Source organism: Lolium perenne, chromosome 1, assembly GCF_019359855.2.
Source record: "Lolium perenne isolate Kyuss_39 chromosome 1, Kyuss_2.0, whole genome shotgun sequence".
Classification (NCBI taxonomy): domain Eukaryota; kingdom Viridiplantae; phylum Streptophyta; class Magnoliopsida; order Poales; family Poaceae; genus Lolium; species Lolium perenne.
The window spans coordinates 167,891,158-167,915,585 of NC_067244.2; the positions used below are offsets into that span (position 1 = coordinate 167,891,158).

The following is a 24,428-nucleotide window of genomic DNA, read 5'->3' on the forward strand; positions in this document are numbered from 1 at the left end:
TGAAATAATCGGGTCAATTGGGCGATCACGGCTGAAAGAGGGTGGGTGGCGCGCCCACCATGTTTGGGCGCGCCACCTGACCTCTTTTGGGCCTCAGGCCCATCCAGGTCTCTTCCAAAGCTCCAAGGTGCTTCTCCCGATGCAAAAGTGACGCTCCAAAAATCTCAGGTCAATTTGACTCCGATAGGTCTCTGAAAGTGAAAAAATACGTGAAACAGGGATTTCCTATTCTGCAAAGTTATAAACCAAATAAAGGGGATCATTGGTAAATCCCAATAAATCAATGTAAAACATTTTATTATCATCATATATGTTGCAAATATGTGGGAATTCAATATGGTAAAGGACAAAGTGCATGTATGCATTTTACATGCATCAGATGGTTAGCCCCGTAACTCCATTCAATTTTCGTAAGTTCCTAGACCTTGAGAAACTGCAGCCAAACGGATCCAATTACACCACTTGGTACACCAACCTCATTAGTTTGCTCAATACATTGTCTTCAATGTATGTGATCAAAGTTCTGTCAGGTGAAGGTCCCGCTCTTATTGCGTCTCAAGATTTGATTAATGTCTATAAGACATGCATCGCTATTTACAACTCCATTAAGTATGGTAACTCTTAAGCCTGGAGCCTTAGTTTCAGTTCTTATTTGAACGCCAAGAGGCAATTGAGATGATTAAAGAGCTTAAGAATATGTTTTCGGCTCACGCGCAAATGATAGAGATCTTTAAGGCATCGCAAGAACTTGCAAGGCTTAATGTTGGTGCAAATAGGCATAACTATTTAGGACTGACGATTAAGAAAACCAATAGGTTTAAGGCTAAGAGAAACTCTGCAAAGAGGGGACCTAGCCTAATACCAAGTGCTTTTAATGTGAAGAGCTTGGTCACTGGAGGCAAAATTGCCCCAATTATTTGGAGGACAAGAGGAAGGAAAACATCAAGTTAAGTATATCAAGTGATATACATGTTATAGATGTGTACCTGACTAGTGCTCGGAGTAGCTCCTGGGTTCTTGATACACGTGATGATGGTCGATGGGTTTGATGAAGGGTCTTGATTATTCCCCAGCAACTATGCCAAAAAGATCTTGATACGTTGGGACTCCAAGTGCAAAGTGTTGTATCAGCAGAGTATTTTCCCCACAAGGGTGATTCGAGAGTTTATATCGAACTCTCGGGGAACTGGACAAAAGTGTATTCTCTTATCTCTTCTTATAGCAATCCTGCAAGTAAAATAAATGCCTTGTGTCCCCAACTCCATTGTATGGTTGTCAAGCACAAGGTTTCGTGTAAGTAATAACACAAGTAGAAATAAAACAAGTAAAAACTAAACTAGAGAAAATAACTAAGTAAAAATAGTAAAGAGGTTGATTGTTTTTGGTGTTTTGGATGCAAATAAGAAAAGTAAATATTTTTGTATTTACAGATTAAAATAGTGCAGCAAATGGAAAACAAGGTAAAAGCAATATAAAGGTGTTTCTTATGATAAAAAGTGGGCCGGGGTTCATGGATTTGACTATTCTCTCTTAAAGTTGTGGTGGAGAAATAAAAATTCATCAGTGAGATATGAAGGTGCAGATAATAGTATATGTAAGATCAGAATTAATATGGGCATCGCGTCCTAACATAGAGATGATGCAACACACCTTTCTTATACTACACAAGAAAGAAACTTCGTCAATCTTGTATTAAGAATTAACAGAGCATAGCAATAAGTACTTTGACATGAAGTTTGAATATCAAATATGCTACCATGAACATACAAGATCACCACTACTGTCACATGATGAACATAGCACATTCATTCACTTTATCCCTAGCGAGGTAGCAAAAGAAAGGCAAAGCCATAATAGATCTTGAACATATTGTCACTATCCAATCACTAAAACCAAGCTACTCCATCTAATAAACGCATCAACCCACACACGCTCTTGCACATATGTTTGATCAGAACAAATACTTAAGAATGTGGTACATAATATGCATCTATCAATACATCTCACAATATAATATGATCATATCTCATAAAACAATATCATATAATAAGGATCCACCACATAGGTATTACAAATATGATCATAATCATGATAGGCAGCTCATATGGCACCAAGAACTATGAAGAACATTAGAGAAATAGATCAAGCTACTTCCACAAACCCGTAGTCCAGAGGTGGACTACTCCCTCTTGGTCATGGTGATAGTGATGAAGATGTCGGAGAAGGTGGAGATCCCTCCGACGGTGATCCCGGTGGAGTTTCCCCCTCCAATCTTCTCTGCATCAGCCTTCATTTTCATGTTTATGTGTTTGTGCGGCGCCCTCCTCTCGAGAACTCTTTAGGGTCATATATATAGTAGTTTTTAGGGAAAAATGCGTCGATTCGCGAAAGAATCAGGGCAATCGGATGATCGACGGCTGAAAGAGGGGGGTGGCGCGCCTAAGGGTTTGGGCGCGCCACCAGGCCTCTTTCGGCCCTCAGGCCTCTCCAGGTGAGCTTTTAGGGCCCAGGGTGCTTCTCCCGAAGTGACGCTCCGAAAAATCCTAGGTCAATTTGACTCCGTATAGGTCTGTGAAAGTGAAAAATACACAAACAGGGTTTTCTTGTTTTGCAGTGTTATAACCCAAATAAAGGGGATCATTGGTAAATCCCCATAAATCAGTGTAAAACATGATATTATCATCATATATGTTGCAAATATGTGGGAATTCAATATGATAAAGGACAAAGTTCATGTATGCATTTTACATGCATCAACATCCCCAAGCTTAACGTATGCTCGTCCTAAGCATGAAGGTGATAAAACTAACATGATATTTAGAGTTTATAATATATAGCTTCTAAATAATCATGCAAAGTATCACAATGTTCAGTCAATAAGGAATGCCAATAAGTAATATAAACTAATCAAGTGATAACTCTTACATTTTAAAAAGCATGCGTAATAGTAAATAGCATTGTAAGAAACATGAATGATAAATGATATGAATCATAAAGCATGCTTGGAAGAATCCTATGGAATTGTTGGAAGACTCTTTGTCCTCTCTTTTCAGGAATATTTCTTTTGACTCTTGAACACAAGAAAGTAAGTAGGGAATGTAAATGTGGTAAACCTCCAACAAAATAAAAAGTAAAGAGCATAAAACATGGTTTTGAGATATGAAATTCATGTCAACAATAATAATAAGGATGGGGTACCAAGTATCTCATGCATGAAGATATCTATGTGTCATGAGTTTCACCTCTTATGAGTAAGTGTTGCCTCACTTTCTTGAATGCTAAGGACTACACCTCTTGTTACTGAACTCCGGGTTACCAAGATTTTTTGACATACATGTTTTAACCAAGTATCGCAATGGGGTACCTTCGTGCCACCTGTACAAAGGACCAAAGGAGATGTGAATCTCAACTATAGGCCATACATACCGGGACAACATGAACAACAGATGTTGAGCATCCTCTCTAACTCTCTCTCTCTCTCACTTTTTTCTCATACTCTTTTTTGTTTCTTTTCTCACTCTTTTTTTCACAACTCTTTGATGTGGGCATTACCCTTCGGGTAACCGACATTAGCCTACCTCCCTTGGCCCAACAGGGGGCCCCTAAGAGTCATCACAGCCCAAGGTGGATCAACACATCGGTTGCAACGATGGAAGGATGGAAGGAGATGATTCCTTGATGGACAAGACGAGGAGGCGTCGATTAAGGAAAGGCTAGATTAGATCTTACTTGTAACCTAGTTGAATCCGTGCAGGACTTTCGGGACCTGGCCTCCTATATAAAGGCTAGGAGAGAGCCTGCCGGATCGTACCTACACAATCCCACATACACCAAACCCTAGAAACCCTGTCGGACTACTGCATCGACTGTGACAACAAGCACGAGCTCGGCTTGGATGATCCTCCCTTCGTGTGTGGCATAAAGTACTCCCCGGACGAGGAAAGCATCAGCAGACATGGCGACGTCATCCCTTTGACCGTGGCAAGGATGTCACGCTACCAAGTCTGCGTCACCTTTGACCCTAAAACTGAAGCCGAAATCCCTGCGGGTGACAATACTCCACGCACCAACAACGAACAACAGCGAGATGGCGAGGCCAGCGGCAGCAATGTCAACAACACTTTCTCTATTTCCAGAGAGGAGTGGGCCATGGCACGCAACGCCGTGGTCAATAACACCAGCCTCCCCGTCGTCGGTGTATCGGCAGGCACCCTCAATGCCTACCATGCTATCCTCGAGAAGAACCGCTCTCGGCTAGCCAAGGAGCGAGCCGACCTCGACCGACGCCGGCAGGTAGCCGACTTGTCAAGCAAATGGCGAAGGGAACTTTCCTCCCTCGGGAGCGCCTCTAAGAGTAACCAGGCCCCCGGTAGGTATCGCACGCGCATCCCACGCCTCTCAGAAGCGGACGCAAGAGAAATCACATTGAAACTCTCCAACTCCTTCATGACGATGGATTCCACGGGCATCCTCAGGCCCAAAATAGTCGAAGGCGCAACCGCGCACATCGCGGCGTACCTGATCAACAATTAGCCGACACCCGGCGATCCGATGGTGCTAGTTCATCGGGTCATCTTGGAAAGCCTCGGGATCATCTGTGATATGCTTACGCCCAGAAAAGATAAATCTCCACGCCACGGCAGCGGCTCTCGACACCGCTCATCACAGTCACCGGACAGATCACCGCACCATGGTAGCAGCTCACGACGACGATCCTCACGATGTCCCGACAAATCTCCGCAGTGAAGTGGTGGCTCTCGACGACGCTCATCCTCCAAGGATGCCTGCAACGATATCACGCAAAGCAAGATCGACAAGGCCCGCCCCCGACGCACTGCACGTGCCAGTTTTGAGAGCTATGAGTTTGAGGAATCTCAAGAGCATGATGGCGAACTCCGTGGTGCCAATTGTCTAAGCCACAAGATTCGGGAGGCAATGCCACCTAAGAGATTCAAGCCGACGCCTACTGAAGCTGCCAAGTATGACGGCCAGCAGGAGCCAAGATCATGGATAGATGACTACCTTTAAACTGTAATCCTACACAAAAGAAACCAAGTGGCGGCAATGCAGTGCTTACAGTTACACCTCAATGATTCAACACGAGTGTGGCTGAGAGGCCTACCGCAAGGATCCATCAGGTCCTGGGAGGATCTAGTCGATGCCTTCGTCAAGAACTTCCAGCCCACATACAAAAGGCCCGTTGGAATCGAAGAACTAGGTCAGTGTCACCAGAAGCCGAAGGAGTTGATGCGCTCATACATCGGGCGCTTCACCAAACTTCTGAACGCAGCCGAAGATGTCTCCGTCAATAGGGAAATCGATGCCTTCAGCGATGGCATCCGACGAGAATCTCACGTGAAGAACTCGGTCGCAAAAAGCCGAAAACCATTACCAAGTTGATGGAGATCGCCAACAGTTGGTCCGATGGTGAGGAACACATACGAAAGCCTCACCCGCGTAGCGACGACGAGGAAGATGATCGGAAGCACCCAAACGACTCAAGCAGCCGACGAGATCGCCGTAAGAAGAGAAGAGATCGCAGTTACGAAACATTCAGCGATATTAACATGGTTGCGGCTGGTGACACCGACCGACGCGACGACCGGCATGATGATCGGCATGATGACCGGCGCAACGACCGACGCGATGATCGTCGGGATAACAATCGAAGTGGATCTGGAGGCAGTCGAAGTGGCTGGCGGGACCGCCCTCCGCGGGTACCCGACCTACCATTCGTGGAGCAACTAAACGCTCCTTTCTACATACACTCCTACATTGACCCGAAGGACAACGTCAAGAAGTCGACTCACCTCCTAAGGGATTGTTGGCAGTTCCTTGATCTCCAGAAGTTCTATGAGACAATGAAACCCGGGGCCAATGTGCAGGCATACCCGATGATACAGGGAGCACCACCCCCAATCCACCATTTGCACCGCAGCACCAAGTCCAACAAATTCAGCCTCACATGCCAAACACAGCATTCCCTCCACCTCGGGGCAGATGAGCATATTCCACAAGACCGACGTCTCCAAAAGAGAATTGAAAAAATTCACGCGGGAGATCAACCTCGCGTAAGTCACCATGGCAAACATACCTGAATACATTGACTGGTCCGAGCAGAGCGTCCTATTCAGCAGGGCCGACCACCCGATGACCGTTCCAAGGCCCGTTCATGCCGCGTTGGTACTCGAAGCACATATTGGCGGGTTTAGTATGAGCAAAGTATTCATGGATGGAGGTAGCGGCTTAAACCTTTTGTTTGCAAGTACGATGAAGGCAATGGGCATCACAACCGACATGCTGCAAGAATCCAACACAGGTTCCACGTCATCATCCTGACCCTATCCGCATACCCTCTCGGCAAGATCTCATTGGATGTTGTCTTCGGCAAATCTGATAACTTCAGGAAGGAGCGACTCAAGTTCGAGGTAGTGAATTGGGAATCGCGGTACCATGCTATCCTCGGGAGGCCAGCATACGCCAAATTCATGGTAGTGCACCACTACGCGTACCTGAAACTCAAGATGCCAGGTAACAACGGGTTCACAATCACCATCCACAGAAGCTTTTCGCGATCCGACAACTGCGATAGGGAGTTTCAGAAAATCGCCTCCGAATTCGGGGTAAAGCAGGAGCTTAACACCTTGGATGTGCTCACCGACAACAAGCACCCACCTGCTGACGATCAAGCATCTAAACCCGATGAGCTTGATGCTAGCAAAAAGTCAAAGAAGAAGTAAGCGGACCCCCCCCCCCCCGACAGAAGCTATCAATACGTCAATAGACCCTCCTCTTGCATAAGAAGACGAGCAACAACAACATCTTTATTCTTAGAACAATTTCCTTCACTTCATTCAATAAGGCTTCTCAGCCATAACAAGTTAGCATATTCTTCAATTACAACTTATAAATAAAGTTCAAGTTCATCTATGCAAATGTTATTCTATTCAGTAGGACACGCCTGAATCTACTCGGGGGATCCTAGCAAGTCTCCATCTCCTTCAAAGAACATCGTATACACGATAATTATCGCACAAACCTCTTTATCGACGTAGTAAGCATACTCGAAAAATACTCGGGTACTACAGCCGTAAGTTTTTATCTCAAGAATACGACTCCGCGCCACACATCGTACTCATGATAGCAAGAGTCACGAGAACGCCAAGCCAACAACACATCGGGCAACATGAACAACAGAAATTGAACATCCTCTCTAACTCTCTCTCACTTTTTTCTCATACTCTTTTTTGTTTCTTTTCTCAATATTTTTTCACAACTCTTTGATGTGGGCATTACCCTTTGGGTAACTGATGTTGTGTAGAGTAATGCAGTTGGGAAACCCCGAGAGAAAGGTATGATGAGCACAGCAGCAAGTTTTCCCTTAGAAAGAAACCAAGGTTTAATCGACCAGTAGGAGAAGAAATCACTTTTTGAAGGTTGTTGCTGGCTGACTTTGGCAGGGCGCACTATCGGTGTCAGCAAGAACGTGGAACTTGCACACAACACAACCAAAATAATTTGCCCCAACTTACAGTGAGGTTGTCAATCTCACTGGTTTTGCTGAAAACAAAGGATTAGATGTAAAGTATGGAAAGAGATGTTTGTTTGCAGTGAAATAAAGAGAACGGTGCTTGCAGTAAGGAAACATAACAGGTATTTGCAGTAGATGGTTTTAGCAGTGTAAAATAACAACCTTCAGAAGTGATTTCTTTGCTAGTAGATGCTCTGGCCAAGTATGTGCTTGTGACTCCAAGAGGGAGTATTTATGCTCGATAGTGGGTTCATGCCTCTAGAAATCTGGGAGAGTGACAATAACTCCTAAGGTTATAGATGTGTTGTTGCTACTAGGGAGAAAACAACAATGCTTTATCCAAGGATAATTTTATTGTTTACTTTACACACTTTGGTTAATGCAATAATCTGTTGTTTGCAACTTAATACCCAAAGTTGTTCGGATGATATCCAAAGGGTGGATTATTAGTCATGGATGTAGTTGGATTACGGTCTATGAATCTTGTTGTAATGCCCAAATAAATCTCATAGTAATCATCTTATCATGTATGGTCTTTATTCTGTCAATTGCCTAGCTGTAATTTATTTACCCAGCATGTTATTTATCTTTATGGAGAGACACCTTTAGTGAACTGTGGACCCCGGTCCTTTCTTTTACACTGATAAAACCATCTAATGCAAATACATGTTCTATTTCCTTACTGCAAGCATTGTTCTCTTTATTTCACTGCAAACAAACATCTCTTTCCACACTATACGTCTAATCCTTTATTTTCAGCAAAACCAGTGAGATTGACAACCTCACTGTAAGTTGGGGCAAAGTAGTTTGGTTGTGTTGTGTGCAGGTTCCACGTTGTTGCTGACACCGGTAGTGCGCCCTGCCAAAGTCAGCCAGCAACAACCTTTAGAAGTGATTTCTTTCTCCTACTGGTCGATTAAACCTTGGTTTCTTTCTGAGAAAAAACTTGCTGTTGTGCTCATCATACCTTCCTCTGGGGTTTCCCAACTGCATTACTCTGCACAACATCATGCTCAAACCATGAGTTTTTAAATAAGTCCAGTGGGGTGTCATGGGCATCCAATATCTTATGATCTTCATCATACTTGAATAATCTTAATGTGATATTCCTCCATTCCCTGTGAAAAAAACTTCAACATAAACGTTTTTGTCCATTCTTTTCTATGGGTGACGTTAGAGGTACAAAGAAACCATGCTTGGTGCTATTTTACTCAAGAATAAAATTATATCTTTATGAACCATAGAGCGCATAATATTCTACTCATTATAGCATATCAAAAGTTTCAAGTAAAAATCATTTTGATACTCAAAAGAATGGATCTAACAAAGTAAAGCAGAATCTGTCTAGAATTTTTGCTGTAGCAAAACTGAATTTTTAGTATGACTTAGACACCTCAAAAAAATTAATCCCATTCACGTGAAAATAGATGATGAAAAGTTGCAGCTACTGCATCATTATCAATCTTTTAGGAGATACCAGCAAGGAGACAAAAATAGTGCACTAAAAAGTGCAGCGCAGAAATCAGCAACTCCATATTATGCTTGCAACTTTAAACATCCAAACGGGTAAATACTTGATACTTTTTTAAAAAACCAGAGAGTAAATTAAATAAAATTAAAATTCTACAGCAAGCATCCAAAAATGAAAACAACAAATAAAAACATCTCGGGTTGCCTCCCGTTAAACGCGTTCTTTATAGCCATATAGCTAGGCTTACTTACTTGATTCAAGTGTCATGGAAATTATGTGGTAGCATAAATGCTACCTCCTTCTTCCTTGGGAAGTGTTCCATACACTTCTTATGTGGAACTGAAACTTGACACTCCCTTCTTTTGAATCAATGATAGCTCATGCTGTTCTCAGAAAAGGTCTTCCAAGGATTATAGGACTAGAGGTATTTCTCCGCATGTCCATAACGATGAAATCAATAGGTACATATGTCATATGCAATTCAACCATTACATCTTTTAATTTGCCTATAGCTTTTTTGGTTGAATCTTCAGCAAGTAATAAATCAATAGAGCATTTTTTCATATTTTTGAGATTAAGTAATTCATATAGCTCTTTTGATACGACAGAAACACTAGATCCTAAATCTAGAATGGCATGATGTGTTTCTTTGTTAATAGATATTAAAATCTTGGGGATCCATACATACCCAAGATTAGGTGGTATCATGGCCTCATTATTATACCCCTGAATCTTTTCTTTAATGACATAATTAGCAATATAGGAACCAAAACCAGCTTGATTAACATTAATAGTGGGATCTTTAGCAAATTTCTCAAGTATAGCAACCAATTCATTCAAGCTACACTTGTCAAGATCCAAGAGTGGTTCCCTAACTTCACTAAGCATTTTACCTTTTTCAATATGTTTATCATTAGCAAGCATAAGAGTTTCTTTTTCATCCATAGCATTCAAAGGTGCAATTTCCTTTTTTTCTATCTCGTAGTTTACCTTTACATACATATCTTTAATTCCAGCTTCTTTAATTCTTTTGTATATATTTTATTCTACAACATTCCATCCAATATAGTGAATGCGTCATAAGGTTTATTAAAGAGGAAACATATGTTGGAATCTTTATCTAAAAGATGTTTGCTCTGCTTTTAAACTATAGTAGAAACTATTAAAAAGCATATAATCCCTTGGCCCATGTTCTAAATTGCATGTGTATTTTTTAAATCTTTTCCAAGCTTGAGTAATGCTTTCCTTCTCTAGTTGCTTAAAATCAAGTTTTTTATGATCAATAGTGCATTTCCCAAATTTCTCTAGAAATGAAGCTCTCAAATTAAACCATAGTCTTTTCTCTTTTTCGGGCACAATTTCATACCATCTCTTAGCTAATCCTATAAGAGAGTGTGGGAATAACTTGACTCTTAACACCCCAGGATCCACATTAGCAGGTTTAATTTTATCACAGAGTTCATCAAAAAATTTATCATGCAACTCAGCGGCTATGGTATTCCCATTAGAAAATCTAGTATTATAGATTGTAGTAATTATCATGGAATTTATGCTATTCCACAATTTCTTATTGTGGATAACATGGCTGCAACATTGTGTTTCCATTCTCACTCTTTTTTCTTGCATAATCATAATTGCTTTAAAAGGAAACTAATATTTATGAGTTTTTCAATTTTTAAGAAAAAAACTAACAAGTAAAAACTAAAAACAAGCAAACAAATACTAAAAACAAGATAAATAAAATATGAAGCAAAAATATAAAAGAGATAAGAGAGGTCGCAATGATGTTACCTCCCCAAGCTCTGGTGAGACACGGTGCCACGGAATGTATGCAGTCGCCGTGGGAGTTGGTTGAAGCTTCTCATGTAGCATCCACTGCAATGTAACTCTTCTCAATTTTCCGGCAACGGCGCTAGAAAATACTCTTGATGATGATCGAAGGGCTTGATGAAGTGTCTTGATTATTCCCCAACAACTACACCAAAAGGATCTTGATACGCTAGGACTCCAAGTGCAGTGTTGTATCAGCAGAGTATTTTCCCCACAAGGGTGACTCGAGGGTTTATATCGAACTTTCGGGGAATTGGACAAAAGAGTATTCTCTTCTCCCTTCTTCTAGCAATCCTACAAGTAAAATAAATGCCTTGTGTCCCCAGCTCCACCGTGTAAGCAATAACAGAAGTAGAAATAAAACAAGTAAAAACTAAACTAGATAAAATAACTAAGTAAAAACAGTAAAGAGCTTGATTAGTTTTGGTGTTTTGGATGCAAACAAGAAAAGTAAATAGTTTTGTATTTTCGGATTAAATTAGTACAACAAATAGAAAACAAGGTAAAATAAATATAAAGGTGTTTCTTATGATAAAAAGTTGACCGGGGTTCATGGGTTCACTTAACTATTCTCTCTTAAAGTTGTGGTGGACAAATAACAATTCGTCAATGAGATATGAAGGTGCAGATAATATTATATGTAAGATCAGAACTAATATGGGCATCACGTCCTAAGATAGAGATGATGCAACACACCTCTCTTATACTTCACAAGAAACAAACTTCATCAATCTTGTATTAAGAATTAACAGAGCATAGCAATAAGTACTTTGAAGAAATTTGAATATCAAATATGCTACCTTGAACAAACAAGATCACCACTACTGTCACATGATGAACATAGCACATGCATTCACTTTATCCCTAGTCAGGTGCAAAATTAAGGCAAAGCCATAATATATTTTTAACATATTGTCACTATACAATCACTAAAACCATGCTACTCCATCTACTACACACATCACCCCACACACGCTCTTGCACATATGTTTGATCAGAATTGATACTTAAGAACGGGGTACATAATATGCATCTATCAATACATCTCACAATATGATATGATCAGATCTCATAAAACAATATCATAGAATAAGGATCCACCACATAGGTATTACAAATATGACCATGATAATGATAGGCATCTCATATGGCACTAAGAACTATGAAGAACATGAGAGAAATAGATCAAGATACTGCCACAAACCCGTAGTATAGAGGTGGACTACTCCCTCTTGGTCATGGTGATGATCATGAAGACATTGGAGAAGGTGGAGATCCCTCCGGCAGTGATCCTGGCGGAGTTTCCCGCTACAATCTTCTCTACAGCAGCCTTCATTTTCGTGTTTCTATTTTTGTGCGGCATCGTCCTCCCGAGAACACTTCGGGGTCATATATAGTTATTTTTAGGCAAAATACGCCGGTTCGCGAACGAATCAAGGCGATCGGACGATCGACGACTGAAAGAGGGGGGTGGCGGGCCCTAAGGGTTTGGGTGCGCCACCTGGTCACTTTCGGCCCGTAGGACTCTCCAGGTGAGCTTCCAGGGCCTAAGGTGCTTCTCTCGATGAAAAAGTGACGCTCCAAAAATCCCAGGTCAATTTGACTCCGTATAGGTCTCTGAAAGTAAAAAATACATAAAACGGGGTTTTCCTGTTCTGCAGTGTTATAACCAAAATAAAGGGGATCATTGGTAAATCCCTATAAATCAATGTAAAACATGGTATTGTCATCGTATATGTTGGAAATATGTGGGAATTCAATATGATAAATGACAAAGTTCATGTATGCATTTTACATGCATCAACAGGTTTCGTAGCGAACATTTGTAACTCGAAATAGGACTCAAGGAACATTAGAAGATTGCGAAAGGACGAAGTAACGATGCGCGTGGGCAACGGCTGCAAAGTCGATGTTGTCGCGGTTGGAACTTATCCTTTGTATCTACCATCGGGATTAGTCTTAAATCTTAGCAACTTCTACTTGGTGCTAGTGTTGAACATGAACATTATCTCCGGATCTCGTTTATGCAAAGATGGTTATTCATTCAAATCGGAAAACAATGGTTGTTCTGGTTACATGAATAATATCTTCTACGGATATACACCAATAGTTGATGGTTTATTTCTTGTAGACCTTGATAGTAGAGATACACATGTGCACAACATCCAACTCAAAAGATTCAAGAAGGGTAACGAAAACATCACATATTTGTGGCACTGCCGTTTAGGTCATATGGGTGTAAAGAGCATGAAGAAACTCCATGATGATGTACTTTTACAGCCACTCCACCTCAGTTCGCTTGGCACATGCGAACCATGCCTTATGGGCAAGATGACTCGTACCCCGTTCAACGGTATTGTAGAACAGGCTACGAACTTATTGGAAATCATACGTACCGATGTATGTGGACCAAAGAGTAGATATCATTACTTCCTAACATTTACTGATGGTTTGAGTAGATATGGATATATCTACTTAATAAACATAAGTCTGAAACCTTTGAGAAATTCAAATAATTTCAGAATGAAGTTGAGAATCATCGTAGCCGTAAGATTAAATTTCTGCGCTCAGACCATGGAGGTGAATATCTTAGTTACGAGTTTGGCACGCACTTGCGAAAGTGTGGGATTGTATCACAATTAACACCGGCCGGAACACCTCAAAGAAACAGTGTATCCGAAAGCTGCAATCACACACTACTGGACATGTTGCGATCAATGATGTCCCTCACCGATCTTCCATTATCGTTTTGGGGTTATGCTTTAGAAACTTCCGCATTCACTTTAAATAAGGCAACATCAAAATCCGTTGAGAAGACACCATATGAACTACGACAATGGAAGAAGCACAATTTTCGTTTCTAAAGGTTTGGGGATGTGATGCTTATGTCAAGGTTTTACAACCTGATAAGATCCAACCCAAAGCGGACAAGTGTGTCTTGATAGGATACCCAAAGGAAACTGTGGGTTATACTTTCTATCACAAATCCGAAGGCATGATCTTTGTTGCAAAAAATGAAACGTTTCTAGAGACCGAGTTTCTCTCGAGGGAAGTGAGTGGAAAGAAGGTTGAGTTAGATGAGGTATTAGAAACTTCTTCAGAATTGGAGAGTAGCGCAGCCTCGGAAGAAATTCTGGTCCCACCAAGGACGGAGTGAGCTAATGATGCAAATCATGGAACTCCGGTCGTAACTCCAACCGAGATTCGTAGATCATCACGACCACATAATGCCCCCGAGCGTTATGAGCCCATCATGAACATCTTGTTACTAGATAATAGTGATGACGAGCCTACAAACTATTAAGAAGCAATGATGGGTCCCAAGACCGAGAAATGGCGTAAACCCATGGAATCCTAAATATAATCCATGAAAGAAAACCAAATGTGGACCTTGGTTGACTTACCCGAAGAGCGCAAGCCCGTCGGGTGTAAGTGGGGTTTTAAGAGAAAAACGGACGCGGACGGTAATATTACCGTCTATAAAGGTCGATTAGTCGCGAAGGGGTTCAAACAAATTCAAGGAATTGACTATGATGAGACCTCTTCTCCCGTAGCGATGCTTAAGTCCGCTAGGATTCTTTTATCTATCGCTGCATATTTCGATTATGAGATATGACAAATGATGTCAAAACGGTGTTCCTTAACGGTTTTGTTGAGGAAGAGTTGTACATGGTACAACCCGAAGGTTTTGAAGATCCAAACGATGCTAATAAAGTATGCCGACTTCAAAGATCCATTTATGGATTGAAGCAAGTATCTCGGAGCTGGACTATCGATTTTGATGAAGTGATCCAAGAATTTGGATTTAGCCAAACTTATAGAGAAGCTTGCATTTACAAGAAAGTGAGTGGGAGTTCTGTTACGTTCCTAGTATTATATGTCGACAACATATTAATAGTGGGAAATGATGTGAAATACTAAGTGATGTGAAGTCATATTTGAATACAAGATTCTCTATTAAGGATTTAGGCGAAGCGTCATACATATTGGGCATCAAGATCATAAGAGATAGATCTAGACGCACAATAGCGCTTAGCCAGAGTACATACATTGATAAGATCTTGAAGAAATTCAAGATGGATCAATCTAAGAAGGGATTCTTAACGATGTTACAGAATAAGACACTAGGTGCATCTCAATGTCCTTTAACGGCAGAGGATAGAGAAAATATGTTGAACATCCCCTATGCTTCAGCCATAGGCTCTATCGTATGCCATGTTATGTACTCGACCAGACGTATCCAATGCTCTCTGTATGACGAGCAAATACCAAAGCAATCCTGGTATGGAACAATGGACATCAGTTAAGAACATTCTTAAGTACCTGAAGAGGACTAAAGATATGTTACTCGTCTATGGTGGTGATGAAGAGTTGGTCGTAAAGGGTTACATCAATGCAAGCTTCAACACCAACCCAGATGATTCAAAATCTCAAACTGGGTACTTGTATATATTGAACGGGGCAGCTATAAGCCGGAGAAGCTCCAGGCAGAGCATTATTGCAGCAGTTACAACTGAAATGGATTATGTAGCTGCATCTGAAACAGCACAAGAAGGAGTGTGGATGAAGGCATTCACCACAGATCTTGAAGTGATTCCAAGCGCGTTGGATCCTATGCTGATCTATTGCGACAACACTAGCGTAATAGCGAACTCGCAGGAACCACAGTCTCACAAGAACTCTAAGTATATCAAGCGACGCTTTCACATTCTACATGAATATGTCAAGGAAGGAGACATAATGATTTGTAAAGTACACACGGATCAAAACAGAGCGGATCCGATGACTAAACCTCTTCCACGAGCATAACATGATCAACACCTAAGGGCTATGGGTGTTAGATTCTTACCAAATGTAAACTAGAATTATTGACTCTAGTGCAAGTGGGGGACTGTTGGAATTGGTGCCCAAGAGGCAATAAATATTTATCATCATCAATTCATGTTCATGATACTATTTGTTCACCATGCTTGTTTGTATTATTCGAAAACATAATACTTGTATGGAGAAACAAATGAAGTGTCCCTAATATGCCTCTATACTAGTTTGTTAAGTAAGTGTTGGTTATTGGTTTCGTTAACCATGGACATGATGTCACTTATTATCGAGGTCATATTATTAAGGAGAATAATATGATGGACTTGACCTAACCAAAGCGTAGCAATTGATCGTGTTACATAGTTTCAATTGCGAAGCTTTTCCATTGTCATCTATACTATTCCTTTGACCATGAGATTATACAAGTCCCGGGTATCGGAAGAATGCATAGCTTGTTGCAAGCGTCACTTCGTAATTTGGTGATTATAAAAGCTATCTCGCATATCTTCCATAAGATACTTGTTGGGTTGTATATTATCAAGAGTGGGATTTTCCCATCCAAGTAACAAAAAGATATTCTATGGGTCCTCTCGGTAATACACACTCTACCGTTTGCAAACACGTGACTAGGTCACAAGAGGGTGTGGTATGACAACGAGAAAAGAGTACTTGCGAGTAACGAGATAAGAACTACCGATGATCAAATCTCGGGTAACTAAGATATCACATGACAAGGGAATTATATATGTATGACATAAGTGGTTCACTCAATGATATCATTGTTGAATCTATTAACCATTGACTATAAATATAGTCATGTCCACATATTCGCAAACCCGTAGGGTCACACACTTAAGGTACGATGTCGCTAGGGTAAGAGATATATTTAGTGCGATGTTTTAGGAGTCTTGAATGGTTTCGGGAATATCACAGATGGTTCTGGAAAGTTTTAGAAATTTTGGATGTATCGGAAACTTCCGGAAGGGGGAACCCACCGCCCTAGGGCCGGGTGGGCCCCATGGGCCGGCCGGACGGCTGGCCGAGTGGGAGGGAGGGACTCCTCTTCCCTCCACTTGGATTGGAGGTGGAGGAGGAGACCCCTCTCCTCTTCACTTTCCCATTCCGCTGGGGACTTCCATATTGGGTCCAATTTGAGTTTGAAAAGGTTTGACCGTGAGACCAATTAGTATTTGGAGATCCTACGGCCTTACGGATCACGATCCTTTATATAAGGGAGCCCTGGGGTAGCCAAGACATACAAGTCCACGCATCCCGGAGCTCCCCACCGTCTGCACCACCCACGCCACCGCCGCCACAGCGCCGTCGTTGCCCCACCGCCGGCCTCAACCGCCGCCGCCGTGTCTCGCCGCCGGTGATCTCTGTCGGAACCCTAGGGTTTCCTGCGATCTCCGTCAAGACCGTCCGAGCGGAGCCCTACCGGTTTTTCGCCAAGATCGTCACCACGCTGTCATGCTGATGAACCAATCTCTCTACTCCGACTCCAACTCGCTGGAACGAGGAGGAGCTGATGCCATCAAGCCGTACGTGTGCAACACCTCGGAGCCGCTGCACAAGCGATGGAATTGATCGAGATGGATCATCAAGAGAGGGCGGATCGTAATCGTCTTCATCGACGCCAACCATCAAAGCTTCCCATCGATTTACTTCGGTTAGTAACTCAAATTACCACATCGTTACATGCATCTCCTAGATATGATCTTAGTCGTTTATCCGTTTATGCGTAGGAATTTTTTATTTTCTATGCTACGAATCTCTACATTTATTTGTTAGCCAGGGGGCTCGGGTCAACTGGTTTGGATTAGAGACTGAGGAAGAAGTTCTCTTAGAATTTATTAGTGATGTGATTATAAGATTGTACAAGACTAGAAGAAGAACTCTGTAGGCTTATGGATGCATCCGGCGAGGTTTATAGATTGGATCCAGGGTTTATGATTATGGAGTCTACGACGGTAACTTGGCGTAATGATTTAACCTCCTCTTTTGGACGAATAACCTTCAATATATGTAGGCGTCGACGATTGAAGTCTCCATGTTGCACGCTCGGTCTTCGTAGTGTTGCATGTCATGTTGATGTTGTGTCTTTGTTTGATTTACGTCTGGCTGAGGGCGTGTACAGGAAGTCTTGATGTACCCCGATAGAGAGGTTGGTTGGAACTTCTAGATATTGGCATTTTCACGTCGTTGATATCTTGATCGCCGTGGGCTAGATAATCTCTTGGGGACGCTCTTAACTTGTTGAAGATAAAGAATGATGTCACTCACATTTGAAACAGACGATATCAGCTGGAACAATGACGTGGCTATACAAAATCAAGAAATATTATAAATTAAAATTGTCTACTTAAAAGTATTGTGCAACTGATCAGCACAGATCTTCACAGCAACATGGAATGGTTAAAGTGTTGAATGACCTATACGCTAAATATGATTAGCAAAAAAGGATTAAAAGCTTGTAATCTCTCGAAATATTTTTTTGTAGAAGATTGAGAAACTCGGTTGAATATTCGTACCTCGTGGGGATCAAACCCATGCTAGCCCGGATAGAGAGTACTATCTATAAGACCATAAAAAATTATCGTGTAAGGAAGTATTGTCCTAAAGCTAGATATAAAGAAAGCATTTGACAAGGTGAAATATAATGCTAGTCCTTGTTGCGAGACATCTTCGAGTAGTTAGATTGAGAGCATTCTTAATAGTGTGAGTACCTAGGAAAGACATTCACTGGACAAGGGGGTGGTCGACAACGTGGTTCAGTATCGACTCATATACTCTCTCTATTTACTTTTAACTAACTCGAATTTAGTATAACTTTGTATGAAATTTAAGCTATTTAAAAAGAAACTGAGGAGTGAGGAGTACAATTTAAATAACAAGGTGCATCAGCCTCCCACCGGGCCAGGCCTCTTACTTAAAATGTCCATATGTGAAGCCCTGGCCCAACGTAGCCCGGCCGTCGGCCCTAGTTTTCAGATCGGGGTGCCCATACCCCGCGTTGTCGAGTAGCTCTGAGAATGTGAGCGAGACTGGCTGGCTATCTTTTTTTTTTTTACCTGGCTGCCTATCTATCTAGCGAGGCAGAGAAAAGGATACGGAATAGTACGGGCGCTGCGGCGAGCACGCCGATTAGACCGTGTGTAAGACGCCCGTACGTGCTTACGTGCACGCAGCATGTACAGGAGTACATACATAGGCATGACTTGTGCATCTCTGTTGAGGCTTTCTACAATCTATTTACGGTTTCATCTCTCTCACCGGTGACGCAGCCGCTCCGCTTCGTCTCCGGTGGCTCTGTGGTATTGGAGGTGTGGCGGACCGTGACCTCTTGCCGGCGAGAAGGTTTCAGTCTTTGTTTAGTTGTTTTCATTATCTTCTTGGGGATAGTGAGATGGCGACTACATCCTGAAGTCAGATAAGGTCCTTTTGTTCTATCCTCACCCGATGGTGCGTTTAGCTCTGGTGGAAGGCACGTGGAGTCGTGTGTCCCGCGGGTCTCCTAGGATTCGGTCGGTTTTCGTGTTTGCTAGTGTGGTTTCAGGTGTTTCGATCTACGATTCTCATTATTGGTGATGGTTGCTGCTCTGGCACGCTGTTTCTGTGGGGTCTTATCACGACGACTTCCTCTCTGTCTACTACAACAAGATATACTACTACAAGATTTGCTTGACTCCGGGGATGGAGGGGTGAGAACGACGGCGCGCCTTCGGCTCGCGCTAGTGTATATAGTCGTTGCTAGATGGTTCAATAAACTATTTGTAATTTTTATTATTTTTAGACGTCTTTATACTACTGTTGATGATTATTAATAAATCGGTGAAATTTTCGCATAAAAAAACTGGCCCGCTTCGTGCCACATGCATATCGGTTGTACTAGGTTCCCATCTTAGAGTTCGGAGCAATTGTCCAATTGATGCACTAATTAAATTTCTTAGAAGTCCGAATTAATTAAATAGCTATATTTTTTAACACTCTCACGTTGGTTGCTCTTGTCGCATGAATTTCTTGTATAACATGAGTTTTAAAGCAATCTAAAAATTGGCCCAAAAGGCACGCTTAACTCGGGCGTTTTCGAGTGGACACGCACCGGCGAGCACAACATGTCGTGGTTTTGAACGCTTCGGAAAATGCGGGAGACGCGACATTTCCCCTTGATTCTTCACACCTCTCCCCTCACCGCTCCAACTCCACTCGCTCATCCCATTAGGCGTTGCCTCCAGGGCCGCCGTTTCTCCACCACCACCACCACCACCTCTGTCGTGCAAGCCCCTCGGCATCTGCAACAAATCACCACAAGAACTCTGGTCGGCTCACCAGATTGAGAAGCTTGCGGCGGGAGACGTCCACAATGTGGCGAGGGCGCTGAAATCGGCATCGCTAGTGTGTTCTATGGCGCGCGCACTGAGGGCGGCGACTGCAACGGCAGCCGCAATGGCGTCCGCATTGGAGGACGGTACCTTGATCGCGACTGTGGGGAAGCCCCCTGCGTTCGCAAGGCCAACCCCAGCGCACCTGCTGGGGATTTTTCCACCTGTGGTAATAAAGGACAACCCTAGCTCCGTCCTCGACTCCGATGTCTTCGAGGCCTCCAAGGGCACCGACGCCTACACCATCAATGATTTCGGTGCCCAATTTCTCTAGGGTAGGTCAACAACTCCACCGTGAGGACTTGTGGCCGATTTTTTTTATGTCTGTCTGTCTAGTTGTCTGTATGTAGCAGTAGTGAATTGATGATGATATGAACTTGTCTGCGCTGTATTTTGATCAGAGTTCGACCCTCATGTTTTAGGGGCTTGTATGCTCCTGAAACATGATGCTTTTGAGGAGGGATATTTTTGTAAACCTATGATGGTCGTTAGACATGTGTTAACCTGTTTACTAATTATTAAGCTTTTATCAAGGATGTGTGCGCTTTATGACGGCTAGATTGCTGGTGGTAAGATGACCATATTTACACAAGGTAACCACATCCTAAACTAGCACATAACTAAAAAACAAAAATTTCTCTTTATAGCCAAGTTCATCCGCTAATGCGGGCAAACAAACTTCAGGTCGAAAGTACAACAAAATGTTATATTGGCAACCAAACAAAATGCAAAAACAGAACCAGGTCGCGTTTTCCCTTGTTTGGCTTCCATCACGCTAAACCCTAAAATTGGGAAAATACGTACCATACGAGTATCCAAACGGGACTTAGGTCACTTCAAGACTTCGATACCATGTTAAATTGATCCACTAGTCATCTTTTTCTTCAAAAAATTAAAGTGATGGAAAGAGCTAGGCTAGTACTCCGTATGTTTTAACACCCACCAACATTAAAACAAAGACTCATTAGCTAAATCATTTTTTTGGCGTAAAGACTAAGCGGCTCCAGTGTCTCCACGTAAGGGAACGTCACATAATTGTCACTGTCGACGTAGTATATTTCGGCGCCGTAGTATATTTCGGGCGCAGCGACCATGGTCGCGACCAACGTCCCTTCATCGTGCTCGCCGATCTGAACCATGTCCTGGCCGGATGCCGGTGTTCCGTTGGGGCGGTGTGCATGGAAGGACAACCCTTTGCACGTCAAGACGTACTCACCATACACGAAGTGCCTCCGTGGGATGCCTTGCTCGAAGTTGTACCGGTGGCTCCATCGATTCCCATCCCCGAGGACCCACACGTCAGGCCACACCACGTAGCCTAGCCTCTCGTGCACCTCCGCCAGGCGGCAGCGGTCATGCCGGGCCGGCACCGGCGTGGTCGTGGAGACGATTCGGTCATCCGTGAGGTCGAACGACACGATCTTCGCCGAGGCGCCCCTTGTGATCGTAACCCAATATATCATGCTCATGCCATGGACGGTGACGACACCACCGGCGAGTTTGCACATCGCACCACCGGTCCCAACCGACACCTCCCGCCACGTGGTCCTCCCCAGTGTAAACACGTGGACGGTGCGGAAGTCGTACACTTGTTCGTAGCTGCACGGGACGTGCACGACCTTGAACTGTCCCGTGGTTGGGTGATAGGCGAAGCTGTACGCGTCAGCATCGTGCCACTCCTTCCACCGGAGGTACCCGATGAACTGGCCGGCGCACGGCAGCAGCGGGAGGTGCAGCTTCTCGCCGGTGGCCGGGTTGGCCACGGTGACGGTGCCGCCCATGACCCTCCCGCCGACGCACAGGCAGAGCAGCCCGTTGCAGGTGCCGATCAGACGATGGTGGGCCCCAGGCTCGGCGATCCACCGCAGCTCGGTGCAGCTGCCCGTCGACGACGGCGACAGGTCGTCGGCCACGTAGGCCACGGCGAGTCTGTTGCTCCAGATGAGGAGCTTTGGGCTGCTATGCGTCTCCGTGATGCGATTGTTGACCACGTCGCGCCAGCGCCGGCAGACATAGCGACCACGGCGCCGGCAGCTATGCGGGAGACGCTGCAGGATCTGCACCAACACGTCCGTGGAGACCCGATCCATTGCCAAAATATGCCTCTGCTGTTTCCTCCTTTCGCGTCCTTCTCGTACGCGTCCTTTTAAAACCGACGGGATCGATCCGATTTTAGTTCCAATTTTAGTTGGAACTTTACGTAGCTGCCAAGTTTGTTTGGAAACTGGGACCATCACAGTCTGAGCGGTCGCGCGCTAACCCAATAAGAAAGTGATACGGACTACTACAAACATCAGAAGAAAATAAACATCAGAAGAAAATAAAACGACCAAATTATTTCCGGCTGCCAATCTGCAAGAACTTTGCTAGGGACCGCAACTTTTACACTCAGTGAATATTTTGCTTACTATTTCAGTTGCCAGTCGAAAGATCAATCATAAATGTGGGATTTTCACGTTGTCGACATATACTATTTCAGCTTCATACTAGCTGACGTCGAATCTAAGAGCCAGATCCCAAATTAGTTTCGCCGATGGTTCAGATAGTTTCGTTAAAGGTCCACCAAGTAAATACACCGCCGAACACCATAATTGTATTCTCTCTAGAGAAAACCCAGGGTCTTGCTATCGGCTTAGTCAAGCAATGCCAACGTTCCGCGCCATTATCTTGTTGAAGGTGTTGGCTTGAGGATGGACTTCGAGGGTGATAGCCCTTAGTTTGATGTTAGTTTGACCAGACATTGGCGTGTTAGCGACAATTCCTTCTTGAAGATTTTGTCTAGGATGCCAGCTCTCATGTTGGCATGGTGGAATGATTCATGGTCGTAAGTTTTCTGGAAGGTTTTTGGAGAGGTTGTCATGACTCACGAACATTGTTCTATGTGGATTGTCTCAGTTTATTTTGCTTACTACTTCCAGTTACCTTTTTCAAAATGGAAGATCAACTCTTGGCCTGTGCATCATAAAATGCATTGAACGATGTAGTACCACTCGGGAAATCCTAGAGAGCTGATAGGAGTACCGACCTCCACCCCCCGAGTTGGGTGCATGCAATATTTCATATTAGAGCTGACCCTTCCTATTACGCCGGCATGTGGGGGTGAATGGCGTGTCATGTGGGATATGTGCTTGTACTGGACACATGGACACTTAGCGCGAGGGGAGGGAGTAGAGGGTTTTTTTTTCAGTGGTGGAATTGGGATTAAAAGCATGTGATGGGCAAAAGCCCAAAATAAATGGTGTAGATGAAGCTACTGAGGTCAGGGCTTTTGGGCCAAAACTAATGTATTTATGCCTACTACCATGGTGTTCACCATATTTTTGTGATTTTTTTTTGAGAAACACAGTACAAACGTAGACGCTTACATACACGCGCATACACTCACTTCTATGAACGCACACACGCACACCCTATCTGTTGTGGGTATACTTCATGGGTGTACCATCGACAGTGCCTAGATCCGGCAAGCCCGGGTGGCCCACAGATGGTGATGAGGCATGTGGCCCATCGGGCGGCCCAGTTGCTGTTGATCATGAAGGAAGAAGTCCAGCCCAGGATCAGCAGGCCGGATCCGTACCGACCTAGGAGTGACCCGGATCCAGGGAGGCCCATGAGGAACCCGGATCCAGTACGACGTGTATGGAAGGCGGATCCGTGACGTGCACGGCAAGATATTGTACCGCAGCTAGGCTATCTGTAATCCGGCTAGGACTCTCCATGTAAACCCTAGATCCGTGCGCCTTTATAAGCCGGATCCCGGGAGCCCTAGAGGCACAACCACAACTCATTGTAACAACGCGAAAGCGCCCAGATAATTCCAGACAAGCAGCAGTAGGCCCTGTCATCGTGCAGGTGTTCCGAAGCTGGGTAACTCGCGTACCACCGTCCCGTGTGCACTCCGCCCTATGGCCCCTACTTCTTCTCCCCCTCGTGAGGATCCCTCCTCCGAGGTACCGTCGATTAGGCAACGACAGTTGGCGCCCACCGTGGGGCCTGTGGCGTCTGGAGGCCGGAACCGGGAGGGTTCCGCCATGGGAAGCTACGACGACACCATCGCTGTGGGGCGCGTCCTTTACGCCGGAAATCTGCCGATCGTCCCTCCGGATGAGTGCTGGATTCCGGCTAGGACAAACCCCGTCAAGCTCTCCATCGTCCCAATTGGCGGCATTCACATCTTCATCGGGGAAACCGTCGATTCCGACGGAAACCCACTGGTAAGTAACGCAGACGCGACCGCCGCAGAGCTGGACGCTGTCGCGAAGATCCGATACGAGATGCGGGAGCTTCCCAAGGAAGATTCCGCCTCGGATCTGGAAATTTCAAAGCCCACCCAATCCGCCCCGAGCAGGAAACAAAGGTGGAAGACCAATGCGAGATCCGCTGGGTTTCCCGGGTG

The 24,428-nt window shown here is 43.9% G+C and overlaps 1 protein-coding gene across 1 annotated transcript; it reads right to left on the reverse strand.

Moving 5' to 3' along the window:
• Positions 1-21,000: 21,000 nt before the first annotated feature.
• On the reverse strand, positions 21,001-22,122 carry LOC127334979 (F-box protein At3g07870-like). The gene has a single exon (XM_051361553.1). It carries the CDS (start codon positions 22,120-22,122, stop codon positions 21,001-21,003), a length of 1,122 nt encoding a protein of 373 aa, XP_051217513.1.
• Between the last annotated feature and the right edge of the window lie 2,306 nt (positions 22,123-24,428).

Coding starts and splice junctions, on each gene's coding strand:
- LOC127334979 (XM_051361553.1), bottom strand. CDS start 22,122: ATGGATCGGGTCTCCACGGACGTGTTGGTGCAGATCCTGCAGCGTCTC.